This window comes from Paramormyrops kingsleyae, chromosome 6, assembly GCF_048594095.1.
Source record: "Paramormyrops kingsleyae isolate MSU_618 chromosome 6, PKINGS_0.4, whole genome shotgun sequence".
Lineage (NCBI taxonomy): Eukaryota > Metazoa > Chordata > Actinopteri > Osteoglossiformes > Mormyridae > Paramormyrops > Paramormyrops kingsleyae.
In genome coordinates, this window is record NC_132802.1 from 10,268,190 (window position 1) to 10,288,602 (window position 20,413).

A 20,413-nucleotide genomic window follows, 5' to 3' on the forward strand; every position below is an offset into this window, starting at 1 on the left:
TTAAAAGAAACCAATAACCACGGTATTACTACCAACTATACATCTTAGTGAAGTATAACCTAAAATACATCGCGATCCAAATTAGAAAATGATGGATGAGAATGGAAAACAACATCTGTGTAAGGCCAGTGCATTATTTTTAACAGCGTATGCAGCGTATCTATTTTTAAAATTGGTGCAACATTTTCCTAAAAGTCTGGGTTTGTTAATATTGCTTTACAGACAATAGGAGCGCGTGAATACAGCCCGCCGCCGTTTGCAGACGTCCAGCGCCGAGTCACGCGAGGGTTAAACGGGGGGAGGCGCGCTTACATGTATCTGGGTGGGGAGAAGCTGGATGTGTATCGTGAACTTTTTCTTAATTAGTCAGAGAAAAGTAAAAGTAAAAAAAAACTTGGCGTTTGTTTATATCATAAGGGGACAAAAATAACGCGTAACCGAGCGGTGCGGACTCGTCACTCGACAATGGAGGGTGTCACTGAGGAGTCCTTACTGGACTTTATTTTCACGGCAGGAGGGAAAGTTAAGAATTCAGATTTACTGAAAAGATACAAAGAGTTTATTAACCACAACGACAAGGACTTTCGCGGTGAGTTACCGCGACCCTATAAGCGGCTCTGCCTTGCGTACACAGTGTTTTCTGGTCTATCGCGGTTCCATGTGTGTATTTTACATCGCTAAATATCGTCCTTATACTTAACTTTTATGTTTTATAATGCAGATTCGCTATTCATGTTCGTTGTGAGGTGTTCATTATAGGTGCTTCATATGCTTTTCCCGTGCCTCACTTTGGTAGGGCAGCCACACATCTGTTTCATATTTAGAGCCTTTTTAACGGCTAAAATTATACTGGTATTCGCTGGTAATTTGCTTTCTGACGTTGCTGGGAGCCGTACAAGTCAGCGTGTACCAGGCACGATAGCTGGTCACTGCAATCTGCTGTTTAGGCACCAGCCAAACGGCCAGTCTGATAACAGCGTCCTTGTAACGTTCATTCATATTTTCTAATTACTTGATCTTTTAGAATAATGAATGTCAACAAAGCATCTGAGCGCATTTTAAACTTCTTAACCTCTGTGTCTGCTCTCAACACATCCCTAGAGAGGACCCTTGACCAATAGTTTGCTTAATTACGTGAAGACTCAGTGAAGTGTTACTGCAACAGATTTTCTAAACCTAGATCAGTGTTTCTCCCTCCTTCTGTCTGTTTAGGTCATACATCGTGCGTTTTGTCGTCAGGTTGCACGAAGCTCTTACATTATCATGCCCTATAGCCAATGTTAAGAAGTTATAAGTTGGTTCATCATGTATTTACACTTGGCAACAGACTTTAGTGCTCCAGACAAGATTAAAAAGTTTACATGTTCTGCATATAGCTTCCGAAAGGCCTATTTGTTTATATTCATATTTGTATTTATAACCTAAAGTGATCGCCGAGGATCATTGATTCTTGTACCTCATGAGAGGTTCAGAAGTTGAAGTCTGCCTTGAAAATGTGCTGTTTGACACTGGTTAAGTCATTATTCCCGACGCCCATTTAAGCGGGACAACATTATATGCTTTGAACTCTGTTGTTTAATTGTCGTCTGGGCTGCTGCATGTAGCTCTTTGTGTATTGAGCTCAGCAACACATTTTGTTCGCACCTATGCAGCCAGCTTGTGGTTAATAAATGGCCATCTATCCTAGTGTCATTTTCCCCCCTAGTCATGCCAAAGAACAAAGAAGCTCAAATCTAGGCAGGATTTAGCCTATTTGCCTTCTAACTACAATCAGGAATCAACATTGGAGCACTGATTGTAAAATTAGCAACAGTAACAAGACTAGTTAAATTAGTGCTAACTGATTTCACAGGGTTGCATCCAAACCCAGTTGCAGATACATTAGATACCTCATCACAACAGCTTCATTTAGATGCAATAACTTCAATTCAGAGTGATGCCTAGGTCCCACTGGATTGAGGTGATTGAACATGTACTTATTTAAATTTAAAAATATTTGCTATTTTGAAGGATAATATGTGGTCATAACACAATGTTACAAATAGGATCATGACAGTATTCTTCTGTACACCACTTCTCAACTGTATGACGCGATAGCATCAGACTCGTCACACATGCCTAAAAGGAACCATTCAAGGGAGTCCTTCTCCCTGAGCTGAGGGCTTTTGGAGCACAGCTGAAACACTCAAGTGTTGTTGAACTCTGTCTTACTTTAGTTGGTATTGCAATGAGAAAAGGACATAAAAGACAGGAATTCTCACTTCGGACCCCTAAGTGGTTGCATCCTTTGAATTTCCTGTTTGTATATTTCAGTAAACCCTCCTGTGTTGAATATATGTCTTCCTTTATCTGACATATGTGTACAGATTAGAAGGCAGACAGCAATTCCCTACAAGTGGACTGTTGAAGGACTAGTTAACCGTACGTCTGGATGAAGAAATGAGCTGTGAAAATATTAAGTATTGATTAAATATGGTGGTTTAATATTTTAGCGTCTAAGGTCTGCAGGAAAACTATGAGGCGTAGAGCAAAGATATGTCTGGAATCCTAGTTTTGTGTTTAAAGTCAACCTCATCAGTAAAGGAAAACTGTCCCGGATGTAGAAGGATAGCATGCCACTGAAGATAAGTGTTATTGTTGGTCCACTTCCTGTCTCTACTTCCTGGATTCCTCCCTGTCCTGTGTGTGTGTGTGTGTGTGCGAGTACATGAATAATTGCGTGCATGTGGTCAGCTTGTTAAGGGAACTACTTATCTTTGAACTGACCCTAGTGCATGTGGAGGTGAAGTAACCATCCACAATTCTTCACGATTTGTGCAAAAATTTGTGCCTCTTATGTAGAGTAAAAGGACTGTAGAATTTGTCATGCACTCAGTAAAATGTTTGTTGAAATCTACCTCCATATGATGTCCAATAGATTCTAGACTCTCTCATTTCTGAAATACACACACACACACACACACACACGTTACTACATGCTGTCAGAGAGAAACTACACAGAGCCTCCAGTTTGAAACCACAACACCTGGTTAGTATAATTGACATATAGCCTGAGCTGCTGTCTTAAATAGTGCATCTCCACCTAAAACGGTACGATTGCTGCTGTTTAAGGGTGTACTCACATTAGGCCCGGTTGCTCTCCTTCCCCCACTGGTCTGAGCCCACATAGCACTTAATGTTCCGGGCCTGAGCACGCTTTCATCAGCAACGTGCAACTTTTTGTATCGAAAACAACATGCAAAGGATATTGCTGTCACACAGCACAATGGAGTTCATAATTAATTCCTTATTTTGTGGCTTATTTGGAGTCGTTTTAGGTGTAATGATGCATGGCCCTCATAAATTATGCAACACAACGCATTTCATGTAATTGTGCTGCACGTATAAGAAGATAGTCCCGTATTTTAGCAAATATCTCAGAGTTTTTGTGTGTTGCATCCAATTGTTCCTAGATACTCTCATCAACCCAAATCTCCAGCAAACACTGCACCTGTGCCATAGACCGAAGAGATCCCTTTGCCATAATGTTTGTTGCTACCCAATCTGTACTGCCTAACCGATCCGTTCCTTCCGGGTCCAGTTCATGTATAGTGTGCATGTGCACATGCGTGTGCCAGTTGCATCATTGGCATCATGTCTGTGTTCCGTGCCCGGGCACGGTTAGCCATCACACTAGGTGTATCGTGCCCGATTCCAACTGATCCGTTCCCTGGCCCAACTCTTCAAGCGGGCCCAAGCACCGTACAGAGTGATCACACTAGTCAAACAAACTGGACTTTGGGGGTCAAATGTGCTTGGGCACAGTAGAGATTGCCTAGTGTGAGTACACCCTTAAACAGTCCTACGATATCCATGAGGGGCCTGAAGCCCTACAGATCTTGAATGTAGATCGCGATAGTCATCTGAAAACCAGCCATAGCTCTGCCTGATACGGAAGATACTCCCCACTCTGTCAAACTTAACACGGCCGTGACCTTGTTCCGAAACACTTTGAATGACAGTCTTTATTTTAAAAGAAAATGCATTTGTTCACCAGTTGCCTTTTCTTCATCCTCAGCAAAATACAGAGAAGAATTCAAGACAATTATTGACAAGATTGCAGTTGTGAAGTCAGAATCTGTAAGTAAATTATGGGTCTCTGCAAGGCGGGTGTTATATAAAAATTTTAACATTGTATAGCCCTGTATAATATTAGTGTAATGCCATCATAAATTAAGTAGCGCCCACTGATGACAACATGTTGCCGCACCCACCACACATCAAACCACCTCAGGGAGGAGAACCTGAGTGCAGCCGTGCGATACCTGAGCACCACATTAGTCCAAATGGAACAGTGTGAGATTTTCTGGTACCTGGAGTACCAGTCCTGCTACCAACCCCAACATTTTCCCTGTAAGTTGGAGGACCTGCTTGCAGGGCTGAATGTAGATTACCATCATACCCAGGATGAAGCACTTGCAGGTTAAGGGCCTAGCTCAGGGGCCCAACAGAGTAGAATCACTGGTGACATTCAACCTTCTGATTGCTGGCACTGATCCCTAGACTCAGAGCCACAACTCCGCCCTTGTACATTTTCTTCCAACACAGACCAACATTTGCTACTGCTTATAAGATGTTTACTTTTCACCCTTCAGGGTGAGAAGATCCTGGTCCTGAAGAAGAAATACAAGCAAATGATGGAGCGGGAAGCAGAGCGGACATCCAGTGGGCAGGGGCAGAGGGGTAGCCCAGGCAGGCCATCCAGCCCAGGAGGGGATGAGGCATCAAGGGCAATCGATCATGGGCAGAACTTGGGAGTTCCTGGTATGGCGGCAGTGAAGGATGCTGGAATAGTGAGCCCCTGCGGTGTATCCTGGTGTGCAGGCCCAACCATCACCATCACGGAAGCACCAGATTCGCAACCTGTAGATGAGGTGAGGGAAGTTTCTGGTTTCCAGAAACGGATGTTTGCGAATTTGAATCCTGGGGGTGGGAGAATGATGCTGCCTTTGAGCCCTTGAACAAGCCCCGTAACCCACAATTGCTCCAGGGATGCTGACTGACCCTGCACTGGGACCCAAAGCTTGCTCTCCATGTTTCTGTTGGTTTCATGGAGAGTGAGGTGGGACAGGGGAAAAGACGATTTCCCCACAAGGATGAATAAAGCATCACTATTCTGTCTAAGTGATGTATAGTTGAGAAAGCAGGGTTAGCATAGAATTTGAACCAGAGACATTCCGATCACAGACAGAGTCCTAACCTACAGAACAACCCACCACCCCAACTGATTCTATCCTACTCATTTTGTGCAGGTTTCAGTCCAAAGACATAAGTTTGAGTGAATTGGTTGAAGTGTATGAGAATGAGTGTGCCCTGCATCCCATCCAGGGTTGTGTCCTGTACTTCCTGGAATAGGCTCCCGGCCCTCTGGTAATCCTGTACTAATTGAAGATGGCTGGATATTTGCCCATGTCACTGCCCTTGCTTATGGTCACAGGAAATGTAAGAATTTCTCAGCCTGGCTCCACTCAACAGTGGTCAGTGAATCAAGGCCGTGGCTTAGAAGAGAGATACAATAATGTTCCCAGAGTTAAATAAGATGACTCATTTGTCAACTTTGAGGAAGGAATAAATGTCTAAACCAAATTATTTCTAATGACACCTGTGAGTTCTTATTAAAGTGGCAGAGCTTCGCTCTGCAGCTGTTTGGGACAGATGGTTTGTTAAAGCTTGAAGATGGTGTGAACTGTTTGGGTTTTTTCTGTTAATTCACAGAAATTGTTGGTGTCTGCCATGTCTGTACGCTGAGTGCCAGTTTCAGTTTAGAAACGACTGAGATGCAGCTGACAGCGGTTCGCAGATCTATTTTTAAGCTGGCCACTTCCCAAGTGCGGAGTGTTTATGGGGGAGGTTGGTCTGTGGGGGACGGGTGGGGTAAAAGCCATTACACTGTTACCAAACATCTCTGCCCCTTCCAGGAGCAGCACATAGAGGAGACTCCCTCCCTACCTGGACCTGGCCGATCCCTGTCCCCACAAGCAGAGGATTCCCGCATTCTGGTTCACAGGGAGGACGAGCTTAATAGAGAAGGCGGGTCAAAGGTAAGAGGCATTTGCTAGACCCTGCTGTTAGGTCCTGGAAATGGGCCAGTAGTCCAAAGTTTAGCTCAGAACACATAACATTTTGTTCTTTTGGGTTTTTGCTTATTGTTCCCGTGTTTGTGAGATTTGCCTTCTAATAGCTCAATGTTTTCTTCCATCCTCTCATTGTATTACTCCAAGCTTCCACTAGATGGCAGAAGAAATGAATGTTTTTCTTACATGTAATCTTAGAGAGGAACATGGTAGCATTGTTTGTGTTTCTCCCTGCTGAGGCAAATTTGATACTTCATGATGGAAATACAGGAGAAATTAAATACATTGTGATTAGACCAAAACAAAAATTTAATAATTTGGTTGTCCTGAAAAAGATGTTTTGATGAATCTACTGTACTGTGCAAAAGTCTTAGGCAGTCAAAGAAAATGATGTATAAATGATCCTCATGTTGGTGTAAAACTATGGTATTATGTGTGTCAGCTTAGCCCTTTCAAAAACATCTCCTAAAGTCACCCCAGTGTTTGCAGCAACCGTCCAATACACCTATATATATATTTTAATTGACCATTAGTAAATTATTTTTGGCTAATCAATACCTCATTAACTTTTAAACTAATTAATTTATTAAGTGAGCTTATGATGAAATGTGACAAATACATGCAATAGCTTAAGTGCCCCTGGGGAGAGATTTGGGAACTGAAGCACCCTTCATCTAACCATCCAGCTAGATATCAGTAACTTTTTGGAAAACTGAAGAAATGCTTGTTAGATTGTATTGCGTTACTCTTAATTTGCATATTCTAATGTTACATTTTGTTCTTGTTCTGAGCAAATATATGCATACCTCCCAGATAAATAGCTTTAAAAATTTCCCTTGACTGCCTTTGCACAGCACAGCAATACATATGATATTCGAGTTGCCAGTTCAGCTGATATTGTACTTTGCAGTGTAATCTCGTATCCTGCATGTTGTTTGTCAGGGCTGTTCATTAGAGTCCTTAGAAGACTTAGGTCTACCTTTTGTGCTTTAAAGAAAACAAATATGGCAGATGAATCAGTTCTTAGAAAGAAAAGAAATAAATGTTTCCTCAGGCAGCTGATAACTGGGATATACTGCATCCCTCGTACGGAACACGACCAATGTTGCTGTTTTGGTTTAGCACTAAGAAGATTACAACCATTACTAAATTATTGTGTCCTCTTGTTGATTAACGTGGCCTCTTCTGTGTTTGCTCTTTATTTAATATTTATGTAATACTTGTGAGTTAGCTGCAGTTTAAAGTTTAAAATGCCCACAGATGTATGATAAAGAGATTTAATGGGTTTACTAATGGGGTTACTGTCGACACTCAGTCTACCACAGTGTCCTGTTGCCCAGCTTGCCTGAGTGTTGGGTATTGCGTTGACCCTTATATAGCTGTCATTACTTCAGGGTTGGTGTGTGGCTCAGTGGGTTGGGAGCTTCCAGTCACGGACTCCGTACCTGTGACTGGAAGCTTCCATGCTCAGCAGAATAGTCACATCTTCATTGGGCCCCTGAGTGAGGCCCTTAACCCCTAAAAAATGCTTCAGGGGTGCCAAATAAATACCCTGCATTTACACAGCAAGTTTCATTCTCACCCGTATATGTGTGTGTCTTAAAGGAAAGCATGATGTGATATGTGAAAATGAAACCGTTCTGATATATGTGTACAAATTCCAAATGAAGCTTTATTAGGGGAAATGGTCATCCGACAGTCATTGCCTGAGTGCTCACTGCTCCTCCGGCAGTGAAATTCTAATCACTACTGCCAGTGTCTGTTTTTATCCTGAGTAATTAGGTATGAAGTTCACACTTTTTGACTTCACATGGGATACAAAGAGTATTGATGCAGATATCTCCTACATTGGGTCTCAACACTTATGGAATATAAACCCTCATTCTCAAAATGTGTCCCTAATTCTCAGCAATTTGCTAGCCCCTCCACTCAAAGACTAACATGTTCACATATTGTGCTCAGTTGGGTGAAAATAATCTGTCACGATAGGCTCTGTTACACATTACACCAGAGTATGAAAGAGTCTAGTTTTAAACTAGCCTGGGTCTTTTTTTCCTATCACTGTTGTCTTTGGTTTAGAAACAACATTTTCTGCTCCCTGGCCAGCAGTGGGGTCTCTTTCTCTTTCCTCACATGTGGTCTTTCTTCCACTCTTTCTTCCCCTCCATCCCTTGAAGAAAAAGATTGTGTGTCTGGGTGGAATTAGCAGTATAAATATACCTCTACTTTCCATATAAAAAAGCAGCATATTTTAGTGACATTAAAGACCTTCTCTGTTTGCTTATGGTGTCCCCGCAATGGGCACCGTGATCTGAGAACAATTAGCAATCAAGTGTTTTAAAAGGAGCGCTCTGCTTGCCCTGGACATTAATCAGTTTAAATGACACTTTGATGCTTGCTCAGACATTGCAGCCGTTTTTCTAAATTGTGCTGAGCTCATGTAAAACATAGCGGCTTCTGAAAAAAAATGTGATGGACTTTTTAAAGGTGGCCCGGTTCCAGTAGAGCTGGCCACCATTGCTTAGGTTGCTTCAGTCCCCAGCTTTTGTAGACAGATGCAAGCTTGGATCAGAGGGACCTTATCCATTGCAAACAGGCTCCTCTTGCTTGCCAAAACCTTTAAAACTGATCCATCAAAATATCCCTATTTTGAAGCATAGTGGGTCTGTCATCACGGCACGGGGATTCTTACCGGGACAGAACACCAAATATCTACAGCTAAAATACAGCCTCTTCAAAACAGGGACTAGTATGATTAAAGGGATGTGGGTATGTGACAAAATTTTGAGTTTGCTGACTTGCCAGTTTAATTAGTTTAATGTCCTTAATTATGTTAGAACACTTTTTGTGCCTCTGTATTGTTACCTGAATCCCCGGTAGGTACACGCCACATTTGAGGACCTCTCTTGATGATGAGCCTAAATTCAGTGCCAATGCTTAGCAAGCAGAACGTCTTGGAACTTTTGTATGAAACTCCTTATAATGCCTGTGATTCGCTGAGGATCTGAGGGCTTGCCAGACAAAGGAATGATGTCATCAGCATGTTTGTGGGAACAAACAGTTCTGCTGCAGCGGATTCAGGCTTCAGCCAGTGACTGGGCACAAATGAGCGCACTGTTTCGGTACTGAGCTGTGTTTTGACGGAGGGCACAACCCTGCACTCTGCTGTTATGTTGCAGTCGGAGTCGGACCTGGAGCAGGAGCAGGACGAGGAGGGCACTGGCAGCGTGGGATCAGCTGCGGTGGCTGTGAGTGTGTCTGTGTGTGAGTGTGTGTGTGTGTGTGTGTGTGTGTGTGTGTGTCCTTGCTGGTTCTCATATGCATGGACTCGTGCTTTTTTAGCATTGGAGAGTGAGGCCAGATGTTTGACTTTGGCGATTTTTATCCAGCTCTTTAGTGTGTGTGTGTGAGTGTGTGTGTGTGTGTGGTTTCTGCATGGTGTGTTGTGTATCCACGGTGTCATATGTTCCTTGTGGATTTTATGGATTCTGTATTTTAAATGAACAGCGTAATATATGTTTTTGTGGAATTCAACATGTGGATGAAGTGTGTGTATGTGTGTTATGGGGACCTGAAAGCATGTTGCCCCCACAGCTGGACCCCCTGGAGAAGGAGTGGATGTACTCTGCGGCCTGCGGACAGCTGCCGCACCTCACCGAGCTCCTGCGGCAGGACCCCACGCTGGCCTCTAAGAAGGTTCACCTCTGACTCGTTATCAGTCCTGACCTCACTGTGGGCCACATTACCACCTCCTCAGCTTTATTGTCATCCCAGCCATGGATCATACACAGTGAAACGAAATAATGATCCTGCTGAATCCACAGTGTGACATTCATGACAAGATGGACGTTACAGTGCTATGGAATAATTTGCATAGTGCAAAAAAAATTATGTAATGTACAAGGGGAGATAGATAAAAGTAGTCTTACCACTTATATGTTCTACCTAACATAATATAACATAACACAACATAATGTAACAAGCCTTACATAACATAGGCATATGCTAGTTTCTGTACACATTCTGATGCTCCTAAGTCTTGTGTGACTTCTGATAAGGTTTTAGGTTCCACCTCAGTTTGTAAGGTCTAAAACAGAACTCCTGCAATTCTAGGAGGTGGACACAGTTTTTCCGTAGGACGAGTGGGAGAGAGAATTTTTTTTCCCCCCACTGGTGAAGGACACTGTGTAGTGAGATCCAGTTATAGCACATTCTGTCTCACATTGACAGGATGTTATGTTACAGCAGTGAGTAGTTTGGGGGTGATACCAATAACTATAGCTTTTATTATGCTACGGATGCAATCAAATACTTGCTTGGTGCAGTTTTCCACTAGAAAGTGTGCAAATCACATATTTTTGCTCGTGTAGTGATCAGAAGTTCTTCATCTTTCAAAGTTAGAATGTATGTTTTGCACATTTTCATTGTCATGTTTTCAGTTATCATTAACGTCTTTTTCTTTTTCTTTTCATTATAAACCAGGATTTCACATCAGTAAGTAGACTTTTTTAAAAAATTCCCCAATAACTGATTAAGTGCATGGCTGCATATCCACCAATCTGCATAGTTTTGTGTGTTGGACAGTGTGAGCCAGTTTGGGTCAGAATTTGCACGTCCTGCTTTGTGTGCATGATATGTTTTATGTTCTAATCATGTTAGCGGAACATTCTCAGTGGGCTAATGTGTGACTCTTTTTTTGTCTTGTGTTCTGTGTTGAACCTGCCGGACGCCATTCCTGTACTTCCAAGGGGGTGAGCAAGGTTCATTTTTCTCTCAAACATGCCAGGAATTGCTCATTTCAATGTCCATTTTACAGACTGTTGGGATCGTGTGGCAGAACTGTGCATTCTATTAATTTTAACAACAAAGATTCACACTGAATAATTACCGACAGGCAACACTGGGATTGTAAACGTGTGATATGAGAGACCTTGTGTAAGCGGGCTGTACAGGAATGTTTGAAGCCATAGGAGCGAAGATTGTTCTTGTTGTGACAGCAGATGAGAACCCCTGATGCAGTGTAACGTGTGTGACTCTTTCATCGAACCATTCGTTGGTGATTAACTTGACTGGGGGTAAACTGGAATTGTGGGATTTCAGCAGGGGCACAGAGTCAGGGGCCCCAGCACTTTACAGGGGCCCTTGAGTACATAATTGATAAAATTATATAGCGCAATAGGGGCCCAAGGTGACACTCTGTCAGGGGACCCGGCCCAGAATTTTTTGTTACTCCTCTGGATGTCAGTAGATGAACACGGCCCTCTGAAAGGTTTCCAGGCATTGGAGAACCACATAGAGAAACCAGATAAGTTCAGATTGACTCTTTACATCCTGAAAGGAGAAGATTAAACGACTTCTATATTGTTTTCCCCTCAAAATGAAATACCATGAGTTTTTTTCCCTTTTCCTGAAGGGGGCATGAGATGCATTTCAAAAGCTCACATGTCAAAGGGTAATGAAAGATGGGGTTTGGCTCCTTTGCATGTACACGGAGCCTAACCCTCTGATTTCTCTTGTGTGCTCTTAAGGGAACTTGGTTCTGTTTGTGGTTTCTCGCTGTATCGGAGTCTCTCCCACCGTCCCGTCCCGGACCACCTTCTATGACCACCTAAGCCCCCCACCATCTCCACCCGGACAAGATACATGGTCGGCATTGATGTGCGGGGGGGATTAAAACAGGACTCTTAAGGTGCCTCAAAGACTTCAGCCACTTAAAGATAATCTGAAAGTAATGGAGGAGGCCGGATTAATTGAAGAACAATGTCTACCGTGTCCCCGGGAAGGTGCTAAGCCAACTTAGCCCCCCCCGTGCGCACCCTGCCCCCCAGCTCTTTGATGTGCCCTCTGTGGTGTAGTCATGCGCACCAATCCTCGCCATGGGCCCCCCTGGCACCGCCGATCCCTGCCATGCCGCGTTCTCCGAGGCCCTTTGTGTGGCAAACTCCCAGTCAACGAGGGGTCAATAGGGCCCTTTTGTTGTAGCGAATCCTGCCCCCCCCCCACACGCCCGGGTCCCTGGGAGCCAGACGCTCTTTTCAAGTTGCGGGCCGGACCACGGTCCCGGATCTCCCGGCCACTGGCTTAAATCACCTTTAGATGGCTGTGTAAAGCCAAAGGCAAGTGACATTTCTGATTTATCATGTTATTCCTTCGTTTTTGTTTTTTCTGTTCTCTCTATGTCCTGGGGATGCCTTTCTCTCCTGGATCCCATGCATAGTTTGTGAGTATTATTTCAGCATCGTTCTGTTCCTCCATCTCCTCTAACTCGAAAGTCTGTTGATGCTGTCGAATGACGTCCTTGTCGGGGGCAGCTAACCCGCGCTCCCCGTCTTTTAACTCCCGACAAAGAGCTGTCTCCCTGTGATGGATAAAGTGGGTTGGGATTGGGAAGGCTCGTCCCACTGGGCACAGACAGGGGCGTGAGGAGAGGAGACGGCTCTTCCTGTTCGCACTCGTTCGTCATCCCCCGTCCTCTGGGGCAGCCCGCCGGCCCGCCAGTCGCGTGGCTCCGCTGGGCCATCCGTCAGCCAGCGACGGCTCGCACAAAAAGCGGGTAAACGCCGCGGCCAGACGCACATCCGTTACCGCCTGCCACATTTTTCAAAGAAGAGCTCTCCCTGCACTTCCCAAATATCCCATGCGTGTCCCTATAAAATCAGCTACAACATTCCAGGGAATATCATTGCATCTCATTTATTTAACAGGTCATTTTATCCAGAATGACATATAATTTTTGAGAAATCAGGACTAGACCACCCCTGGACTAATTGGGGGTTTATGGGCGTTGCTTCTGGGCCCAATGGTGAAATCACTCTACTGACTCTGGGATTCAGGCCAACAACCTTCCGATGACAGGCATAGCACCTTAACCCACTGGGCAATGCATCATCTTTGAGTTTTAGTCTTGCATTCGCTTTTTTCTCCACATGGCTGACGGCTGTACAGAGAGATTATTGTATTGGCTTGACGGTAATGATCTGAAGTGTCACTAGACTGGGGCATTCAGGGCTCTAGCCCAGAATAATCAGAGTCATTTGTTTGCTCAGATGTTTTAACAACTATTCCCTAAGATCCTAGCAAGACTCCTGGAATTGATCATCAGCAAAATCACATTGACGTTATTGGCATCAAACTCCCGTGTAAATAACTAACAGTAAATAACTAGTTTGACAGTTTCAAATTGTGGGTCATTTCAGAAATGTGTCCCCTTCCATTCTAAAGAGCCATGCTTTAGATCTTATACTATCAGTTCCATAAATGGAAAAAAAAATTAAATATAAATAAATTGCAGCATATCAATGCCTTTTCTTGGTTAAATCGAATGGTTCATACGATGCAAAGTAAAGCATGTAGGTAGATAATTACCCACAGAAGCCATAAGATGTTTATTACTGTCTAGCATCAGCCTGTTGCTTGCAGGTATATCTGACTGTTCTTATCCACTTGTCTGTTTGGCTGTCTAAAATCTAATCACTTTGTTTGCCACATCACTCGACAGTGCAGATGAGTGAATATTTTGTGCGCAAGTTCACAAGAGCAGTGATAAAGTAGTACAAATGAAAAACAAAGTACACAATAATGTGAATATACAGCATTACCATGTTGAATAGTGTGCAAATTAGAACATACAAGTACCAGGCAAGATTTTGTTTCAAACAACCGGTTGAGTACTCTGTGACTGTGACTCTTTATACTCAACTGGCCGGTTGAAAAAAATCCCGGTTTGCAGAGATGTCCGCCTCTGATAAGTGCAGTGAATAGCCGTATGATTGTGCAGCTATGTGAATGTGCTTGTGGTGTGTATGCGCATGGTAGCCTGTGTGTGAGGCAGACGGGGTCCTGCAGAGGCCCGGGGCCGTCTGACAGGCCCTGACAGCAGGCTATGCCTGGATGGGTGGGTCTCTCATCTACAGGTCACACCAACATCATCAATCTTCCTCCTGCTGACAGCCCCCCCCCCTGCCGCCCCTTCCCAGTGTGGGCACACTGGTTTGTTGTTTTGTAATTAGCTCGCCATTAAATGGCAGGAAACCGTCCCCCCTCCATCCCCGTTCCCCCCTAGCCCTCCCACCTCTGCACAGCTGGCCAGTTCTGTCAGGGAACTCTGCTGTGGGGGCAAGGTGGGGAGTGGGGGCTAAATCTGAAGCCCCTGAAGTCAGGATCTCTTTATGTGTGTGATGAGCATCACAGATTCCTTCTTATGATGGTCTTTAAGGGCTTTTTTGCTTCTGAGTCATTATACGGGCCAGGTGTGTGTGTGTGTGTGTGTGTGTGTGTGTGTGTGTGTGTGTGTGTGTGTGTGTGTGTGTGTGTGTGTGTGTGTGTGTGTGTGTGTGTGTGTGTGTGTGTGTGTGTGTGTGTGTGTGTGTGCCAGTTGCTGAATCTTTTCCATTCTCCCCATCATCCACAGACCGCGCTACACTGGGCAGCTAAGCACGGAATGAAGGAGATGGCGGCCATGATGGCCAATTCCGGGGCCGATGTCAACACCAAGGCTGTGAGTATCCATGTGGGTGGGCCACTCAGTCCAGTCATCCAATCAGATGTATATGTTTTTTTTTTTTGATTGACATCTGAGCCAGCAAACCATTTCAGTGCTGAGCTGTAGATAACAAGATGTTCAGATAACATTCAACAGTCAACTAATTCAAATTTGTTTTTTTCTCCTCACTCGATCTTCGGATTCCATAGCACGTGAGTACCCTCGATATTGCTGTGTGCCGTGCACAAAGACTATCTTTCTGCATTTTACAGGAATGGTGGATGTAATTGCTTAATAGCAGCCCTGTAATAACTTTCAGAAGATGCACCACTGTAGGATATTGCTCTAAACAAAGGCACTGGCAACATAAACAGTGTGTGAATATGCCAACTGCTTCCCTGTAACAATATTCATAATAAGCACAATTTCTCTGTCATGCTTTAAAGCAATTTCTTCAAAGAATACCAATCAATTTGTCAGTGTCTTGTTTTTGTAACCTTATTCATTTGGTGCTCTTGTCTGTCTTCTACTCTCCTGCTCGTATTTTTGTTTCTGCTGCCGTTCTGATGGGCTCTTTGGGGTCTACCAGGGTGTGAGTACACAAGGCATTGCATGTCTCTGCCTCTGTTTTAGGGGCTGTATTCCACGGTGCCACACAGTGTGCAGTCCCTATGTCTCCCTTCTGCATCTGACCCCTATCATACAATAACAGATCTCTCGACCAGTGGGTCTCAACTGCTTTAGCCTCAGGACCTCACGATCCAATTTTTTACGATTTTGAACCAAATTTGTTACCCAAAAATAGTGCAATAACAGTAGCATAATACCTTCACGCGCTGTTAAAAAATAAAAGTTACACTTTATAAAAAATGTTAAAAATATATATTTTTTAACCACACACACTACGACCCAATGAAAATGGTCCCACTACCCATGTTTGGGTTGTGACCTGCCAGTTGAGTACCAGTGATCTACAGGCTGTACTGCTTTTGACAGCTGCTCTCTCAGTATCCTTACAGAAGTGTATGAATTACATTTATAGGTGGCTATTATTCCTGATTATCTGAATGTTGTTTGTTACCATTAGGCCCCATGTTGTGTGATGTTGATTTAGCAGTTGTCTTGCGGGTATAGTGAAAGCATGTTTTGTTTCCGTCGATATTGCAGGGGTACACCCCCCTGCACATAGCTGCCCTACACGGTCATCATCACATCATGGACCTACTCGTCATGAGCTATGGTAATGGGCAACACTGGGAGGCTTGGGTTGGGCTTGACTGCTTGCAGATTTTCACAGTCATATATTTTAAATAATTTGAAATACGACTACAAATTTATTTTGCATTCCTCTTTTGAAATGTCTTTGAGGAAAATGAAAGCCACTTATTGGCAAAATAGCAAAATCTGAATGATGATGAAGTTATTAGACTGTAAGACAGTGTCCAACCTTTCCCTTTGTTATTGTTTTTTTGGAGTTTTGTTGGTGTTGGGTTATTTATCGTTAATTACGTAAAATTTCGAATCCCCACAAATATAGCCATACTTAAGCACACACAGACACAACACACAGGCAAAAAAAAATGTTGTGACAGCCTCTCAGAGCTCATCTCTGCTCAGCTTCCCATTAAGTGTTTCTCGACCCGGTCGTCAGGGACCCTCAGCCAGTCCACATTTTTGCTCCCTCCCAGCTTCCCGCCTACCTATACCGCGTATTCGGTGTTCTTCATTGGCTGGGAGCTGAGAGGGAGAAAAAATTGTGGACTGGCTGTGGGTCCGCAAGGACTGGGTTGAGAAACACTGCAATAAGCCCGTGTGACAGGGACGCACAGAAAATGAAGAGCAGCTCAGGTGAGGCCTGATGATACAGGGTCTTGTTGGACCATCATCCTTTGTCCTTTACAGGTGCAAAGGAGAATCTGCGGGACTACAGTGGACGCCTTGCCTATCACTACCTTAACCCAAGGGAGCCAGGGGAAGAGGACAGCGAACCAGGTTAGTTTTCTCAGCCTCTGCTGTTTTTCCTTTACATATGCATTGCAGTAGGGTCTAGTTTATTAGCTAACATGCATTTACACCACGGCACTAACAATACTAACAAGCTGAAAGGAGCTATATCACCACCTATTGTAGCGGAGTTGGACATTCTGTGGCCAATAAATCGATTCCCCTCCCATGCATGTACCCTGGGACAAGGACAGTAGTCTGATTTAAATGGAGTAGTCAAGCTATACCCTTAGCTCGACTTCTCTGTGCAGGTACTGACTGTTGAATTCTTGAATCACTGGATAATTTTGCACACAGTGCCAGTACAGCAAATCACAGAAGTAAATCAATGCACTAGTATAATCTTTCATTTTAACTAACGCTATCGAAAATTCCAGATGTAGAACACTATTTAAAAGTGACACAAACGGCGACTTCAAATTAATGGCTGGCTTTTGGTTTTAGCAATGGTCAGTTTTTAATTAACAGCTGTGGCTCTGGTCTTATGTAGGCACAATGTTTAATCATCGCTGGAAGAAAGTTGTTCTGCTAATGAATGTTTTCTACTTGAAATGAAAATAATGCTTTCAGGTACAAACATTTAAGCCAAATGTCCTGCATTAATCTTTGCTTATTGTTGTATTGAATCTTAAATTTTACTCCTTTATTCATTAATACAAGTTGATCGTTTTATTCAAGCAATTCAATCAAAGGAAAGTCTCTCCTGGAGTGTATGCTGTAAAGAATTAAAAATCTTTTTCTGAATGTTTGTGGCAATAAATGCATGATAAACCTTTTTTTCAGAATAATGGGTCATTTCCCCTAAACACATCTGATAAAACAAAATGCCCTATGAACTTACAGTTAAGATCTGTCATTACTGGCCCATCATGTTTCAGAATGACACACAAAATTGAATCAGTTTTAGTACTTAAAATATTTCAGTTTCAGCCATCAACAGCTCAACCCTTTGGCAGCATGTGGGTAACTGCTTTTAAATTTGCCCATTAGGGTAATTTTTACCTCTTGGGCAGTAAAAACATAAAACCTAGCAGATCAGAAACTTGTACGTGTGTTTGGCGTTTCTTGTGAGTTCACACCTTTACAAATTTATGCAGCTCAGGTTAAACAACATCTACCTTTTAAAGAAAAGTTGAAATTCACATCTTTGCACTATGCTTTAATACAGAAATACTGATTCCTTCTGATTGATTTTCCTTTTTATATTGTAAACCAATTGGTTCATAGCGGCAACACTTATTTGAATTTTCACCACACTATATTGTAGTGAAAGTTTTGCCTTACTCGTGTTCTATATGTGATGGCCATCTTCTGAACAGATGTAAATCCCAGTCATGTGACAAATAAATCCAGTCATGTGACCTGTTCTTTGCTGATGCTGGTGTCTGCCTTACCCAGAACTCCAGGTGGCCCAATCGGGAGAACGTAAGACCCGGCGCCTAGTGACGCTCTTCCACAACAAGAAGAAGTGGGGTTCAGCGGAGGACCTCCCCACGGTGATCGAGGAGAGGTCGTCCCCGCATCAGCTAGTGCTACCGCCGTTTCGGCCAAGGAAGTTCTCCCGCTAGGGCCCAGGATGCAAGTACTCATGAAAGAGAGTATGGACGCGCGGGGAAGGGAATCACATGAATTCGGCCTGTTATAGTACAGCACAGGGCTAGGGTTAGGGTTAGGGTTAGGGGGTTAGGGTTAGGGTTAGGGGGTTATGGTTAGGGTTAGGGTTATTCCTAGCAGCACGGCCTTCAGCAGTATTTAATGATTCCTTAATACACTAAACCCTTTTGTAATTACAAATGCAGTATATGAATTCTATAAATGAATACATGAATTTCATGAAAAAATTCACAGCAGGTTTGCGCATTAATAAGTAAATCTGTGAAAATGCTGACAACTGTTTCAGTTGTTTATAACTGAGGTATTTGATTCAGTTTTTATTCATCTTTAATTTAATTCAGATAAGCTGGGAAATTCATTAGCTGTTAAAATTTTTCTTTAATGGAAAGATGTCTGAGCGTTTTGCGGCCTCTTGTGTTCTGCCTTCCGCATGTGCTTCCATGCTCAAGCGCAGCCGGTACCAAACTTCTTGCTGCTAAGAACTTTGAAATGGCTTTATCTAGTTTGAGTCAGGTGGACTGCGTTAGCTACAGCTCTGCCGCTTCTGTGCTTTTTTGTCAAGGTATGAAATCAGTCCTCAGGATCCTCTGTGTCTGTCTTTTTGGAAAGAGTGAGTTATTCACAGAAATTATTTTAAATTTGCCTATGGTATGTATAAATTAGCTTTTTTGAATGATTTTGTTTTTGTTTTTTGTTATATATCAAAAACGAATAACCTGTCTGTCTGCAGTATGTGATGTACTTATGTGGGTCACACTGTTATATTACAGGAGCAAGCTTTTTGTGTGCTGAAGGAGGCTAAACGTTCATCCTAAAGTCATACAGTACCTATGTTTCAGTTGCAGTTTTTTTTGTTGGCATGTCTGGTTTTATGTAAAGTGTTATATAGTTGAATGTCTGTTGTACAGTTTATTGGTTTAAAATATCTTCTTAAACTTTTAGTTTTGTTTCTGTCATATTAATTATTTTTACAGTAGCATCACTCACGGTTATCACTTTTGATCCATGGTAACTTCTACATTACAGACAAGACAAACATAATCTGGCTTAAATGTGCCTCTGATTTAGCTTGATTTTTTTTGGATGAACTGTTTTCAGAAAAAAACATGCTTGGACCTTCATGGATTTTTTTCAGAATATTTTATATTTAACATTTATGAATTGGACCTGGACCAGAGTACTAAATCAGTCTGGTGATGGACAAAAAAGGACTTAACTTCTAGAAGTTATCTTTCCTAAAAGTAACAGTAATATGGTGGGATGAGGTGCATGATTAAGGCAGATAAATGCTGTTTGTGCAAGCTGCTGTTAGTCTTTACTCACAAAAGACGTTTCAGGCATACTAATGTGCTGGGAGAAGATAAGCACCGCAGAAGGACAAGCCTGGATACATCTCCCCCAGCTCTGGAAGCTGCTCCAGGGCTCAGTTGTGGGGACTTTTAATTAATGAAATTGGACTTTTTTACGCCCAAGGGTGATCTAACAAGATTAGACTTTATCAGATTGCCTGGTTTTAAACACCCCCCCCCCCACCCAACACACACCAAAAAGTGAGCAAGGGGGGGCAAGTCTACTTCTTTTCGCAGCAATAATCTCATTTCTTTTCAAACTGCCTTTGATCCACACAGACTGTTTCACTTTGAGGGATACAGAAGGAGCAAATATGGAAGCCGCTGACCGTCCATATGGCTTTAGGCCCTAATTCCAGATTATCTGCAAAGGGGCATCACTTGTTTTCAGTTTTAGATATCAGAAGAAGGGGGGAAGCAGCGGCAAGTGTTTTGTGCTTTATTTCAAGGGAGACTGGAAGGGATAAGAGGGGAGTGGCTGTAATAGATACTTATTTTACCACCCTCAAGCTCTCAAACAAAGCCCCCTCTGAAGAGATTATAAACCTAGGGAGGCACATTAACTCTAATCCAGTGCTTTGAGGCCTAGCCCCCCCTGCCCTACTTACTTCTACCCTTCTGTTGTACTGGATCCCCTTCTATCTGGTCCCACTATGGGGGGAGCCTGTGGCAACACATTAGGCGGGTGTTGGGGGGGCGGAGACGTTGGTGGGGTTCAATGGGGAAGCTGGTTATAATGAAAAGCATTGAGAAGCACAAACTGCTGTGTGACTGATTCTTCTCTCTGAAGAGATTAGGGTCTACATTGTTGGTTTGGCTGCTCATTTCCATGAAAGCAGAGCCTCCCACCA

General features: G+C 43.2%; 1 protein-coding gene across 1 annotated transcript; it reads left to right on the plus strand.

Moving 5' to 3' along the window:
* Positions 1 to 250: 250 nt before the first annotated feature.
* LOC111855774 (ankyrin repeat domain-containing protein SOWAHA) lies at positions 251 to 19,154 on the plus strand. The gene is given in 10 exon segments (XM_072713627.1): positions 251 to 589; positions 4,058 to 4,119; positions 4,635 to 4,913; positions 5,958 to 6,080; positions 9,293 to 9,361; positions 9,708 to 9,824; positions 14,524 to 14,610; positions 15,736 to 15,835; positions 16,498 to 16,587; positions 17,998 to 19,154. Coding segments are annotated over 10 exon segments (1,221 nt in total). The 5' UTR covers positions 251 to 465; the 3' UTR covers positions 18,168 to 19,154.
* Positions 19,155 to 20,413: the final 1,259 nt, after the last annotated feature.